The sequence below is a fragment of the Thunnus albacares genome, chromosome 7 (genome assembly GCF_914725855.1).
Source record: "Thunnus albacares chromosome 7, fThuAlb1.1, whole genome shotgun sequence".
In the NCBI taxonomy this organism is placed as follows: Eukaryota; Metazoa; Chordata; class Actinopteri; order Scombriformes; family Scombridae; genus Thunnus; species Thunnus albacares.
Window position 1 is genome coordinate 12,124,658 of NC_058112.1, and position 16,159 is coordinate 12,140,816.

The 16,159-nt window shown below is 41.2% G+C and overlaps 1 protein-coding gene across 1 annotated transcript; it reads left to right on the forward strand.

Moving 5' to 3' along the window:
- Window positions 1–1,023: 1,023 nt before the first annotated feature.
- Window positions 1,024–13,996, forward strand: tmem86a (transmembrane protein 86A). Its single transcript, XM_044357153.1, has 3 exons — window positions 1,024–1,181; window positions 7,239–7,503; window positions 8,288–13,996. The coding sequence occupies exons 1-3, from the start codon at window positions 1,161–1,163 to the stop codon at window positions 8,713–8,715; spliced, it is 714 nt and encodes a 237-aa protein (XP_044213088.1). The 5' UTR covers window positions 1,024–1,160; the 3' UTR covers window positions 8,716–13,996.
- The last annotated feature ends 2,163 nt before the right edge of the window (window positions 13,997–16,159 follow it).

A 16,159-nucleotide genomic window follows, 5' to 3' on the forward strand; every position in this document is an offset into this window, starting at 1 on the left:
CTCTCTCTGTATATCCTGTATATCTGTATTCTTTTTAGTGTCCCACATATATAATTCAAGTTCTCAGTTTGAACCACTGGTTTATTAATTTAAAATGTAGCAGTGACATAACAAAAGAACTAAAAGGGAGAGACGCACAGAAAAAAGAAAGACTTCATAAATTTTGAACTTGAAATTTAAATTATTCTTCAACGCTAATTGTACAGAAAAACTGTATGGCGGTCATGGGACCAGATTATTGTGTCTATACTCTCACTTAATATCATGTATGTCATTTTTTTGTACTCTTGAAAGACGGATCAGTGATGAATGATCTGGGGCTTGTTTTATGAAACTTTTATGGTATGTTTGTGTTTTGTATTGCTTTGTATGTACTTCGTTGTTGAGTTTCGTGTTGCAATGTATGCATATGCATTGTTGAGTTTTGTGTTTTGTGCTTAAACATACGGATATGTATTGTTGAGTCTTGAGTAGTTTCATATGTAATTTATTGTTAAGTTTCGTGTATTTTAAAAGCTTATCTAGGGATGGGCATTGCAAACTAGCTTAGGATACCAATGCTGTGGTATGTGACATAAGTTCATGCCTTTTACTTGTCCCTATACAAATAAACATTAAATAAAATAAATACCATGTCTCTTGATGTGAAAACGTTTGGTAATGCAGACAAGCTGAGTGGAAAGCCCATTCACCTCTTAAACAGGAAAAATAGAAAATAGAGAAATTAGACAGAAGATCTGCACACTTTCCTTTTTGTCCGATTTCGAACGCCTAAGGGAGGTATTATTAACACAGGATTGTTAGTGCAGAATAAAATATATGCTCGAAACAAACGTTTCCAACAAGCTCAAGTCTACAAAATGTAAATAAAGGCCATCTGCTCTGATATGTAAACAGAAAACTGGCTCCTCCTATCCGGGCGTCCCTAACGTCTAAGTCCCGCCCTCTACGTGCCACTCTCCGCTCCTATTGGTCAACAGTTAAAGCCCTGCGCGTTACGGTTGGCCCCTCACCTCCCACTGGACGTCGCGACCCGCCCACCGGAGAGAGAGACAAAAACAAATCGGCATCCCTCACACAGAAGAATATAAACAGGAGCACCCGAACCGAGTTTAGATAGAATAAACCTTTTCACTGACATCAACACCACCGAGGGAGAGATGGTTTCCCCGGTTACCGTGGTGAGTATCAGCGCCAAACCAGCGTTGACATTTTCCTGCATGAAACAGGACTAACAATGGTTGCTAGTTTAGCTAAATGGTTTCCTAAAACAACACGCTCCATCCTCATTATGAATGCTTCTATCGTTTAATGGTCATTATCGAAAGCTTCGAGTTACTAATTCAGCGTTTAACGTTTTCTTTAGCTGCGTAATTATTCATAGCATAGCATAGTCATAAGCCCTTTAGGCGATAATGTAATTACCAGTAAACAGGAATGTCTGTTAGCGACATTTAACATGTTTTAAAGGAGCCCTTGGGCACCCACGCTGTTGACAGTGTCTTATTGGCTCGTTATTTTGAAACTATGCATCTGTATGTGTGGGAACTTTTCTGCTCAGTAGGTTTTCTTATCATTGCGCGTTATAGCAGCGACTGTTCACGCTCTGCCATTATCGGTTTTCCACAACACAGAGAGATGTTTCCACACATTTCCAAAGGCAGCCTCTGACTAAAAGAAAACCTGTCATGTGACGACCTTTTTTTGTGTGTTTTTTTCTTCCCTGTACCCCTCTAGTAACGCATGCGCAGTCTTTCTTTTCATCTCCTTTGCTGTAGCTTTGACTTTACATAGACTCTATTGTTTAGCCTGCCTATTTGCGCTATAATCGACTCAAGTTCCACTGAAGGAAACTGACAATTTTAACAGAAACGTGACAGCTGCATGAACCATTTAACTTGGCCTCAGCATCCTCACTGGTTCCCAACCTGGGGATCGGGACCCCCACAAGGGGTCGCTGGATTAATCAAAGGGGTCGTGAGATGATAGGACAGGATAGGATACAGAAAAAAAAAACATATTTTGGGTACAAAATTGTGATATATTTCGAGCTTTCTCCTATTTTTTGCTTTATTTCTTGTGAATTACTGTATTTTACTTCCTTAAGCCTCTAAATAATCGTTTTAGTCATTTTTTTAAGCAGAAATGAAAAACATCAGCTGGTTTCAACTTCTCAAATGTGATGATTTATTGCTTTTCTTTGTCAAACATGGTGATAAATTGAATATTTTTGGGTTTTGGACTGTTAGTCAGACAAAACTAGACATTTGATGATGTAACTTTGGACTGCGGGGAACTTAAACAGACATTTTTCACTATTTTCTGACATCTTGTGAACAAAACGACTAACCAATGAATCAAGACAATCATTGGTAACTTAACTGATAGACAACGCAACATGTGACAAGGGGTCCCAGGTAGACTTTGCTTTATTTTAAGGGGTCACAGGCCAAAAAGGTCGGGAACCACTGCTCTTACTTTTGATGCTATGAAATTTTACCCCTTTTGCAGGGGCCATGAAGGATGGTGTACAGTAACGTAGCCACAGTAAACTCTGATGTGCAACCTGTGTGACTGCTGTGAGAGGAGCTTGTGTGGAGGAATGCTTGCAATACAGACTAGTTGCCGTAGTGATGATGATGATGACGATGATGATGATGATGCTGTGCAGTTTCTTGGGTCTTTATTAAGAGACTAACTTATTCTAAGCCGTGGCTCCAGGATGACAGTGAAAGGGAAATGTAGAGGCATGTGCTGTCAGAGATAAAGATACTATTGGACAATATAGATATGAGGACAACCAACATAGTGTTAAAGAATAAAGTAGGCAAGCAGTGTCAAGGATTTTTTAAATTTCATTAAAGCTTCACATCCACTGTAAACAAAAATCAATGTCCTTGAATTTTAGTTTTTATAAGTCTACTTCTGGAAAAAAAACAACTATGTAAAGACTTTCTTTTTATTTCTGACTCTAAATGAGATTTTGATAAACACTGCCACGCTCCATGCCATCTGGTGAGCAGACTGTTTCAACATTTCAGAGACTTTTCTCCTTTACAGATGACGTAGAATCAAGCACTCAGAGCACATGCAGTCTCACACCAGCACATGCTGTCCTTGACTAATGTGGACCGGGAACCTGTTGGCAGGTGTCTGCTGTAGCCTAGAGATACAACAGCAGCGTCACGTCCCTTTTTGGCTGTGGAGACATCTGACAATTGCTCCACTCAGTATTACTGACTCATTTACTTAAGAAAACATAAGCATTTAGAAATAGCAGAGCATAGGTAATGTTACAGAAGGTCTTGGTGTTGAAGAACCCTTACATCTAGTGTACTACCCCTGGAATTAAGGCAGCTGTAAGATGGAAGGAAACAGAGTTGTATGATGCTGCATAGAAATAACATTGTCAGTCATGACTCATATGCCAGCGTAGCCTGCCAGGGCCATACTTATGTTACAGTTACCCTCAGCCAACCACAAGTGTTTACAGGTCTTTCATATGTTTCCATGTATCTTGTTCCTGACACTCGACTAACATAAGACCCAGAGTGGCTGAATAGATGTCATCCTGACTGTATGTTATTCACTGCTTCACTGCAGTGCTTTTGTTGGTTCGTGGGTGCTGCAGATGGATACTGGACACCAGGCTATTTTGGAAAAGGGAGCCATTCCATCCTGCTATTCAATCCAACAAAAAAAACTCTATTGTTGGTTAGTGACCATGCAAATACAGTCAATCATTAACTATATTATTCTTTAACAGGGGGCATGTGAAGCAGGTGTTTACAGCCAGTCAGCTGTGTCAGGGCACTTCTGCAAACAGCCTTTATTTATAATGCGATCATTCAGACCATCACCTTATAACACAATGATTCATTTCGTTTGCCTCCCAAATGAGGCAGTATGTTCTGTTCTTTTATGCTGGCGACAGCTGACTGTCACACAGGGCAACTTCACCGTCGATACAATTACAATACAGTGCCGCAAAACCCCGACAAGAGATACAAGATACAAGACACAGGAGAAATAAAACCAATACACCCACTTTAGACCAGTTTATGAATTCTAGCAGGCAATTAGGCCTTTATGATGGAACAATTTTTAGCTTAATTGGATAGGGAGCCATGCGTTAGAGAAAAACAATAACATCAGATATTACAAAAGTAATTAAACTAGGTTGAGACACATGGCCTATTTATAATTTGAACACTGTTTATTAGAGATTTGAATCCAGCTAAAGAAACAGTCGGATAAACATTTCTTTGAAGATTTGAAAGCGTTCCTTTTCTATATTTTGTGGCTTAGGTGTTTACCATGTACTCAGAGCTGTTTTGGCCTTGTTTCTCTACTAATGCAGCCATGCTCTCATTGTGTAGATACAGTAAGTTTACATGAAAAACAATGGAGAGGGAAACTGCAAAGTATGGCTCAAACAAGGCATGAATAGGACCAAAGGTTATGAGAATCTTTGACTCCCTCCAACCCTCCTCCCTGTAATCTGTACTCCAACACTCCAAACCCCTTACCAGACACAGATTTGAGTTTTTTCCACAGATAATAAAATATTTGTCATCTTGGATTATTTAACTCAAATTTCATTGGACCTTTGCTTGCAGATGTCAGTGAAAGCAAGTATAATCACAGTGCTTGAAGCCAACAGTCACACAGAAATATGTTGTTTTCTTGTGTCCTGTGTTTACCATAAGTAGCTACCCATGGCTGGATAAACAGAGTTTTGATATTGGCTAGTCTGGGAGTGCTGCCAGGGTTGTCTCTATCTGCTTGGCACCCATTTTGCCTTAATGGGACAGTAGACTTCCCATACACTTACACGCACTGAACTATCTTTAATCTTAAGTTATGTCTCCATTTGTTTTATGAAGGACAGGCAAAGGACATAATGGAGAGAGGAGTGCATTAGTTCATATTATATACCTAGGTAGAGTTTTGCCTCACTGGAAAGATCCTTCTCATGCTACTTGGAAGAGACTGATAATGTCATAAGCAGAGGGTAAAAGGTTCATCTTCAGCACAAGTCAGCATAGATACAGTATACCAGCTTATTTTGACACTTATCTCAATCTTGTCAGATCAGATGCCAGGCTCTCGTGATAGTGGCAAACCTGTTATTCTTCTTTTTTGCCCATTTGGTAAGCAGCTCACACTTGTATAAGATCAATGAGAAAATGAAATTCACACACATACACAAACACAGGAAAAGAGAGCCATTGTTGCAGTTATCAAACAGTGAAGCCCATAATAATAAAGCTGGGTTACATGTGGCCCTTTACATGAAGAATCTAAAGTAGTTCAAAGTAAACAAAGATAAGTACACTGAAAAATAAGCAAGTATGGAATAACACCAGTAATAGTCATGAAATAAAATACTAATTACAGCTACAGAAACAGGAAAACATAGCAAGTTAAGGGACTAGTTGAAAGCCATCTGATATACTTGCATAGTATTCCACAGTTTGGGAGCATTGCTGAATCTGAAATGTCCAATTTTCTCGGGACTGTGGTTCTGAACATTTTCCAAAGCAACAGTAGAGGATCTGCATGAATGCGAAGGCACATAAAACAACAGGGTGGCTGCAATCTTGGCCAGTTCGCTTAGAACTTTACATATAATCACAGCTAAATGATACAGAGAGCCAGTGTAGTTCAGCTAAAACTGGAGTAATATGCTCTCACTTTTTAGTTTTGGTCAGGAGCCTTAGCAGAAGAATTTTGAATACATTGACTTTTAGTATATAACTGTAGTCTAGCCTGCTTGAGACAAATAAATATGAATTAGCTTCTAGTAAAGTAGTGCTTTTGGTCAGTCTATGATTTGTAATTGGAGGCATATATCACAGTAGATAACACCTGGCAGGCTTGTGTTTGGATGTCTGTGTTTGTGTCCGAATGTTCTCATGACTGGTCTTGCGTGTCACATCCCTATTGTTTTTCCTGCTGTGATGGTCAAATCAAGTACATCAGAGTAGGTGTGAGGTCACTGAAACATTGTGCTTGATGCTGTACTGTAATGTGGTCCGCTGTTTTATTGAGTAGTTGTGCAATAAAGGGACCTCCCCTTCTTCCCTTCCTCTAAGGAGTGTAAACTGTATGAACTGGAGTGACCCCTCATTCTTTTCTCACCTCTCTTCTCTCTCTCTCCTCACTTACCCACTCCTAAATCCAGCTGTCATTTGAATGCCAGTAACCCCATCTCACTCACTCCCCCTCCTCTAAAGCTTCACTTCTTCCTGCTTCTCTCCCTCTGCCCTACTTACTTATTCTTTCGTGAACAGTGCAATCGGAGCAACGCTTTCATTTGCATCACTTTATGTTTCCACAGAATGTTTGTGGAGAGAGATGGCAAAATGGCCTCTGGAAAACAATCATTTGGGACATGGAATAACAGCACTTGCCCAGCTCTCTCTCTCAACCTTTTCCCTGCTGCACTACGACCCCTTTGTCTTCCTCCCCTCCATGTCTCACTCTGATCTTCCTCATCTCTCCTCCACTGATCTCAGCTCTAGTGAACCCTCACTCACTTCATTCCCCACCAAACTCTCTCCTCCCCCACTGATTCTCTGAGCCCTTTGATTCTCAGAACCACAGGTGGGTAGATGTTACAGAGGTGTTGTGAAACCTCTTTCTAGCTCTGTTTTTCCTCGACCCTGTTGGGCCTCATCTGTTTGGACAGAAAGAGATATGACCAGCGACACAGTCGGGAGGAAGAAATGGGAGACCTGAATATGTGACACAATTCTCAAGAACATGAGATGCAGAGAAGAAGGTGAAGTGTAGATGAGGAGAGGAGAAAAGCAAGATAGAAAGTGAGCCAAACAAAAAGAAAAGAAAAGGTTATGTGGAGTCAAAGGAATAGCGTGTGAGCTTTTTGCATTTCCCCTTCTGCTCGCTGTTTCTGCTGAGTTTCGCTTCAGCCGCAAAACACGTGCATGTCTGACATAGTGATGTAAACCAGTGACAACCCAGAGGAGGCCAAAGGTTGTTCCAGTCCTCACTCATCCACTCTCCCAAATAAGGAGAAGTACTTTACTTTCAAGTGCTTTGAGATTATTGCTCCCTGTGATATATTTCATGGACTCTGCTTTGAGATAATAGCCTTTTTAATAAATCTAGTTTAAGACATGGTGACAATGGTATCATGTCATTCTGACTCACCTCATGTAAGGGCAACCATCCATAACTCTATTAATAATGTAAATATTTCATCTTCTTTCCAGGTCAAGAGCGAAGGCCCCAAGCTGGTGCCATTCTTCAAGGCAACCTGTGTATACTTTGTCCTGTGGCTGCCCACCTCGAGCCCATCCTGGTTTAGCGCACTGATCAAATGTCTGCCCATCTTCTGCCTCTGGGTGTTCCTACTGGCCCATGGCTTCAGCTTCCTCGGTGCTCACTCCAGTGCCCGCAAAATCTTGGCCGGCCTCATCTTTTCTGCTCTTGGCGATGCCTTTCTCATCTGGCAAGAACAGGGCTACTTCGTCCATGGTGAGGAGAATTATTCACTGATTGTCACATCTACAGCTCTATCCTCTTTCATATGGATTTTACCTCTGAGAGGACAATTCAGTTTATTGTAACATGTTTTATTGTTGGAGTTTTGGCCATCATTGGTATTGGTAATAGCTCAAGAGTGTCTGGGAATGCAGCAACATCACTAAAAAGAGATAAAATGGAGGAAAAAACAGGTGCGGTCAGGTGATCTTACAACACTTTTTGATCAAACTCCCAGATTAGCCAAATGTATTTGGTGAACTACAGAAAGGGGAACAGCAAATTTATTATCCTGGTTCAACTTTGACCTTCCATGCTTACTGTAATACTTTTCCTGTGAAGTAAGGGATCATTATTGCCTTTTTGGAGTCTCAATTTCGGTTTTAGCTTCAACACTTAATTAGCAAGGTAGCAAACCTGACTAAACCGTTGGCTTGTTTTCAAGTTATTTGATCTTCTGACTACTCATGTTTTTTGCCCTGTTGGGCTTGTTGTGACTTGTTGCTGTTGTTGCAATATCCCAGATCTCAGAAATGACTTTGGTGAGTATAAAGGTATCATAACCAATTGAAACAATGGCCAAAACAACAAATATAAAACCAACAGTAAGTTGTAAGAAATATGAATTATCCCATAAATGGAAGTAAATGAGCTGCTTATCTCTTCGTCGGGTATCATGATGATTTTCACATGAGATTTTATGTTAAATTGGATGGATAGATACTGTTTTGTTGGATAATATCTGAACTTTACAAATCATTTATCCACTATCCCGCAGGCCTTCTGATGTTTGCCATCACCCACATCCTCTACTCGTCCGCCTTTGGGATGAAGCCCATTAACATGCGTGCTGGCCTGGTGATCACTGCTGTGTCCAGTCTGAGCTACATGCTGCTGTACCCCTACCTGTCCGGCCCCTTCACCTACCTGGTGGCCGTCTACATCGCTCTGATCGGCTTCATGGGCTGGAGGGCCATTGCGGGCCTGCAGCTGACCAATGACCTGTGGACCTGGACCAAGCTGTCAGCTTGCCTGGGCGCTGTGCTCTTCATGGTCTCCGACCTCACCATCGCCGTCAATAAGTTCTGCTTCCCCGTGCCCCATTCGCGCGCCATCATCATGGCCACCTACTACGCCGCACAGATGCTGATAGCGCTGTCGGCCGTCGAGTGTCAAGACGTGGAGGTGGCCAGAAAGAGAACATGAGGAACCGCGGTCTCCACAGCAACGAGGCTGGGAAGGTGGCAGCCGTTCCCCCTTCGGCCCTGAGCGATCATGGACATATCTCACTGCCAGATCCCCAACCCTCAGCCTTCATTTCAGTGTGGTGCCCCCACACCGTTGTTATCATGGCGACTGGTCCACCACAGCCTTCACGTGGCTAATACCCTACTACCCCACTAGTATGGTAGTCTCACACCTGTCTTCTTACCATGAAGACATGATAGTATTATCCTCAGCCTCTCCCGACAACAGTCCTACCTGCCTCTTCTGATCCCTAGAACCGCTGTCTCTTAACCTAGTTACCATGGAGACAAGTGTTGTAATATTAACCTGCTATATAGAGTATTACTTTACTTTTAACTGTTATGTTTTAATTTAAGGGGAGCATGTCACTGGGGACCTTCAAGGAGTGTGTGTGGAAGAGCGATTGTGTGTGCATTCAAGTGTGTTTGATTAACACTCTTACCTCGCTTTCCGCACAGTCCCATCACACACAGTCACCACACTGACTCCTAACACACGTCGACTTCATGTGGTCCATTAATGCAATTTAACTTTTGTGAGCTTTCACAACTCTTTATTATTTTTGTCATTTGTTTTGTTGCCTTGTTTAAAAGAGATTTTTTCTTTTTGTCTTTTTTACCGACTTGCCCATGTTTGGCTTTTCACTCTGTTGCCCTGTGTTCCTGTGAATTAAGGGTGCTATTTTTAAAGTCAGGAGCATATCCACACCTGTTTTATTATCTGCAGTCCCTTCTATTTCACTCACAGCAACCACAGCGTTTTTGTCCATTCTGCTATTCTACATCCTCAACAAATCCACACCCAGTCTCTGTGGATTCATTCTTTTTTTTTTTGTATTAGGATGTCCTTGAACAACTAGATGGGCAGAGAAAGAAAGACAGGGAGACAGAAACAAAAAAATAAGGCAACGATGTGAAAAGTCAGGGAGGGAAAGTGGCGTGACTGCAGTAACGTCTGTGTATCGAAGCTTTACTACGTTAGAGGAGGTGGAGGTTGTTTGTGGAAGGTAGATTATTCTTCCTGCTGAGATTTGTTGACTGTCCTGTTGTCCCAGAGAGAACACAGCGGACATTGCAGTCACAGCACACATCTGTACATATAATAACATGCTGTACTGTGCACCTGCTACTCCTTTTTGGTCCTTCAGGCATTTTACAGAGTTTTAACTGCCAGCAGTTTTTCCAGAAACGATGGTGCAAATGTCAACACGCACACACACCTGACAGCTACAGCTCCTGCTGGTTGAGTTATTAGGAAAAGTTCACGGGGTTCTTAATGCTGGACTAGATCAGCCAGCCCATGCTGTCATTGGCCTTGGACCATGTTATGATGATTGAAAAGAAAAGGGCTAATGTAACGGGCTGGAATCTTTTGTTTATAATGGAACAGTAACGCACACCAAGAGTTGTAGTAAGGTGCTGATCACTGGAGGTAGACTTGAGGGTAGGAAAAAAGTGTTGCACACTCTGGCTCAATATGCATTTCTCTTTTATTCAGAGAATGTTTCAGCCCTCTTCAAGATCAACAATCGTGAAAAAGGCAAGGTGAAACGAGAAATACGTATGCAGCCAGCATGTGCAACACTTTTTTCCTACTCTGGAATTTTTTGTTTATTAAACATACACATTGTCCCAGGTCAGTCTGACCGGATTGTGCCCAAAAAAAATTCAGAGACAAGGGATCTGGCTTTTCATGTGAGGGAACAGTTATCCCATTATAGCCAATAATTCCCTTTCATAGGACACTTCATCAGCGTTAATCCTGCAAAATCCACCGCAGCTAATCCCTGACAGGTTGCCTGATATTTTGTCTTTCATCTATCGCACTACCCCCCCCCCCCCCCCCACCTACCTTTCATTTGTTTTGCAATCCAGCAAACCTTTATATTTGTAACGTTAGAATGAAGTGTCTTATTGAATATTTAAGAAGTATGCTGTAACTCTCTCTTCAGATGTCTACATATATGCATGTTTTTGAGTATGTGTGCATGCATGAGAGTGTGTGTATAGTCTCTGTCTTTGCTGTATGAGGGAGTGAGTGAACGTCTGTGTCTACCTGTGATGAGTCAGAACCAACTCAAGGCCAGGAAATGCTGTGAACCATCATAGTTTATATGTAGTAGACACATTACTGGACATCTCACAGTTCTCACAAAGCTCTTAAACCTGTTATACCCATCATCAATACCCCAGTGTTTTTGATTAAGGATGAAGTTAGTATTCAATTGGGTTCATTCAAACTTGGGGCTATATATTTTCATGTTTGATTTTACCATAATAGCGAGTATTTCCATTGCTGGACATGCCTCCTCTTGACCGTACCCTTATAAGTCACTGGCTTTATGATTAATACCACTAACAGTTTGTACACTGCAAAGAAAATCAGTTTGCAATCACACTCGCAGTCACAAAGTATTAACAACCTACATAAAATTAACAAACACAAAAAGGGACAGGTTTCGTTATATTGACAGATGTTTAATGGTTCAGTCCAAGCGCACCAAAACATGACATATAGTGCTGTATATAAAACAAATGGGCATGGAAAAGAGACAGACCCATGTTATGGGTTCAGTGACCCCTGGAGCTGTCGGTAACACACCCACATACGCACAAAAAAAACCCCACATACACCAAAATGTGTTTATGCATCACTTCAGCCACCATGAAAGATCTGCAGGCAGACCGTGGTGTTGACACTCATCAAGGTTTTTTTGTTTTTTTTAAATAAGTTACATCAACAACAGTGCACAGTCTTAGTTTGACTGGGTAAGACATTCCTCAACCCGAGCAGCTATTCCTGACTACTGCTTTGCCAGAAAGTTCCTCAATCTCCTTTCGGCCTGTCAGCATGCTTGTCAGCATGATATTTCTGCTTTGTCAGTCCAAAGTGTTTCATCAGTCTGTCTGTGTGACCACTCGTCTTCCGTTCCATCTTTTTAATTTATCCTCCCAGCATTTGTTTCCTACTTGGCAGTACTCTTAGCACAGTGGTTCTCAAACTTTTCCACATAAAGGACCCCTAAACTGACACAAATTAGACCACAGACCCCCATCTGATAAGATTTTTGCTTTTAGATGTTTTATTACAGCAAGTGTATGAAACCCATGACCAAAATAGTCATACATTCTGTCATTGTGCTACTTATGGATGGAATTGTAGTGGAAACAAATTATTCTCCTTTTTTGCTGGGGACCCCCCTGGAACTCCCTCAAGGACACCACTTTGAGAACCACTTCCTCCTCTCTTCTCATTTCATCCACCTCACCAGCAGAGCATGTTCTGTCAACTATTAATATAAGCGCTGAAAGACACCCATAGGGACTTGCTGGCAGATATGCATTTGTTTGCTTATTCTGTCTTAAATGAGGGTTTAATGGAGGAAAGACGCTGGTCAACATGATTGACTCCAGTATGCAGCCTCAAGTCAAACAATGAGGGAATGACGAGATTGAGTCGAGCAGTCTTACTCATCCTTTGGGCAATGTGGGCAATTTATGTTGGCACTACTTTCTGTCCTCTGCCACATAAAGGCTCCTGACTTTTGTTCTTATGTCCTAATGGCTACGTGCCAAGACACAGGCTTTACTCTGAAGTAGTTTTGAGATTATTTTTGTTGGCCAACCCACACTCTGGAAAATCTCCATGACTTTGGAAACTGAAGTTGCTGTTGTGTGAGTGATAGGCTGTAAAGCAGCAAACAAACTCAAATACCATATTGAGTCAGAAAGCTGCCTGTTATGATGCCTATCTGAAGGACTTCATTCTAATATTCACTCTTCCATCATTTCTCCTTTTATTTGACTTGACAGATAACCAAACCTGAAAGCTTGAACTCTTTTTGTTGAGTGGAACCTCCACAGCGAACGTTAGAGCCTTCTCATGTATCAAACACACTTTTGTTTTGCAGGAGAGAGAGGTCCCCCTCGTCAGTGCTGGAGTGCTTTTGGACTTCCACTTAGGAAGGAGGTTATTGTCGAGTGTTACAGTAGCTGGAATTAGGTGAGGAGGTGAAATATGACACACAGGGGAAGACTCCCCTTCCATCTGGCTTGTTAGCTACCATCCTGTCCCCCACAGATGGCAGGCCAGCAGGCGCATCATTTTACCTCAGCCTGTCAACAGCCCTGTTGTTCTGAGCTTTGTGTGTGCAAACAAAAGGGACCTGAGAGAGCTGTGGGAGGCCAGTGCGGTCTGGCTTGCACTGTTATGAGTAATGAGCTGGAACCAGTGGCTGTTGTAGTAGAGAGGCCCGTGGTTTCACTTAGTCTTCTGAATAAGTTGGCACTTTTTTTTAATTTTAAAGTTTTCTCTCTACCGTTCGTTTCTTGTAGTTGCGGATTTGAAACCTTTGCTGGTTGTGAGCTCATTATCATGCAGCGGTTGACATTCGAAACATAGAGCTGTAACGTTTGTGTATCTTTACTCATGCATGACAAGTAGGTTTAAATTGAAGTAAATCTACAAAGGTGGAAAAGTGCACACCACACAGCCAGGTGTTTTCGTTACTACGACTGATAGTCCACCAACATCAGTATGAGCTTGTGGGAAGTGTGTAAAACAATGCCAACTTTTCTTTGTAATATTAATCTGAACTTTCTGTGTGCTGCACTTTTCTGTACCCAGAGTAAGGCCAGTCAATCTCTCGTAAACACTAGTAGCTATAGTGTTTAAAACAAGGGATTGTTGTGTACTGTATTCTTTAAAGTATTTGCTCCTTTACTCGTTCCATTTCTTTCTTTTAGAGAGAAAACTGAAGTTACTCTTTAAAGACAGTTTTGTTTTGATGTTGGTGGTTTAAACACAAGAAGTGATGCATCAGTGAGAGAGAACCAGCTTTCTTCTTTAAAAGGCATGAATTACTCTTGAAGTGTTACAAACCTTTATGTATATTTTTTTTTTCATAAAAGGGTTATTCTTCTATTCTAAAAAAAAGCAGCCCAAAATGTTATTTTCGCCTGTCAATGTGGGAAAAGCTGGGTTTGTTTTCCACAAAAGACTTATGATTTATTTTATTGAAGGCCCATTGCAATGCATCATTTTACTTTATTTTATGAACAAATGCTTATTTTCCCCTTATTTTTATTCTATGATATATTTTCCTTTGTTGTCCTTGATTTCACTTTGTGATTTATTTCTTTCATGACTGTAGAGTTGAAATAGTTTCTTTGCTGTAGTGAAACTGCTATGAATGTGAATATCTATTGAAGAAATAAATGCAATTACAATGCAACTTCAACGTACTGTCCTTTGGTCTGTTTTTTGTTTTTCTGTTTCCTGAAATCAGAGTTGCTGTGTTCAAAATGTCAGCTGATATTTATAACTGTATGTTGTTTTGTGTTTCTACAGAAGCTGTTGGCCCTCAGCAGCTAAAGTGCCATTAAGGCAGAAAGGACTGGAGGACAACAGAGAGCTCTGTTCTAGTAACCGCTGCACTCTATTGTCTGGCCGAGGTGGAAAATGTGCTTTCGACAGCCTTTAACCCTGTGGAAACTCACTCACAGACTGCTACAGATGAAGCTCTCTCTCTTCCTTTTTTAATGTCTTCCTCATGTCTTCTCTCATTTTGTCTGCTTTTTTCTCTCTAATTTTTTTTTAACACCCACACACATCACATCCCATGGTTTATTCCTGAAGGACCCGTGCCAGTTCTTTCCGAATGCATCTCATTCATTCACAGCCAAGGTCTTACCATCAAAGAACTCCAGTCTTCTACTAAAGGCATCTCTGTAATGGCCTTTATAAAAACAAGGCTTGGTGACACGCACTTCCACTGAAATACAAAAAAAAAAAAAATCTCCAAATGAATGTGAAAGTAAAATGAGAAAAGGAAGACACTATAATAAACTCACTGCTGTATAACACTTCTCCATTCACATTATAGGGGTGGAAAACGTCATGTAAATGCAATTCAGTAAAACATCAGGGAAACCGATCTGAAAAAGCTGGAGCATGTGGTTCCCTTTGGGTGCAGCAGCCTTTAGTTTCTGTTGGATTGACTATTCATCATTTCACTCCAAAGTACTTCCACCTTATTGTGCAATAGCTGAGCAGTGAAGAGGCTGAAGGTACCAGTGACGTCGGTTTGGTGCTTAATTGATTTGAACCTGGCAACCTGACACTGGCAGTCCCTGGTGGCTCTATAGAAATGGAGTTTGTGTGAGCCAGCACAGTGACGTCAGGGTGGAGAGGGGTTGTAACCTCTCTCTGTCAGTTTGGCAGCTCCTTGCCAGACCACTCTTAAGCAGCAGCAGACCACTCAGAGGAAACGCCTGCAGAGAGGCTGTCAGGATTCAATAACCTGAAGGAAGCTGTCATACACTGCGGTCAGAAAGTGTTAAGACAGTTCTACGGTAAGTTATTCAGAGTTACGGCTCTGTACTCCAGATAAAGTGGAATTAAATTAGGTTTAAGTGCAGACTATTTTCAAGGTGTTTACATTTATACTAGATGAACAGTGTACAGTGTAGCAGGACTCTAATCCTAAACATAAAGTCATGGCAACTAAATAATTTTTATGGCAAATACTGGGATGATCTCGATTTGCCGAGTTTGTCACCTGACTTCAGTCCAACCGATCATGTGTTTCATTTCCTGAGACTGAGGGGGGAAAAAGCCCTGAAACAAGCCAGCTGTACAGGCCTGTCAGAGCATCACCAGAGAAGACAACAAGTCTTTGCTGATGTCTGTGAGAGGGAGACTCTAGCCAGTTATTACCTGCAAAGGTTCTGCAAAGAAACAATTTATAAAAAAGGATGGGATGATGATGTGGATGATAAATCCCTTAAAGCTCAGATTCTGAGCCTTAACCTCACTGTTTGATTTCAAATCCAATAATGTGCTGGATTACAGTGCCAACACAAAATAATGTGTCACTGTCCTAATACTTTCTGGCCGCACACTACTGTATGAACAGTGGCACATAATAGGTAGTAAATTTATTTACATTTTTGAGCATTTGTGCATTTATTGTCTACAGTGGAATGAATTAGAGAGAATTGTGATGGTAAAAAGAGGATAGCATATGATTAAAGCTGTGGGCTAGATTCAAAAGTTACATGATATACAGATTAGCAAAATAAGCCACCAGGACATCCCAAACGGAGGTGAGATTTTGACGAGCAGTTGCATATTTTGCAGAGTTTATGCCACTTTCCTCAAACCACTTTCACTCTTGAACTTTGGCATTGTGGATATAGTGCACTGTGGATTGTTATATTAAATGATGATTTAATAATGATGTATGATGATGTTTTTCTTTAAATTCCTTTATAGAGAGAAAAGCATTTGTGACCATGAGTACAATGAGTACTGTACAAGTACAATCTCTTTGGCTGACTGAGCTGACTGGTAAAAATCTCTCCAGAAGAATGCCTATACAAGAATGGGAGCAAGTCCGACC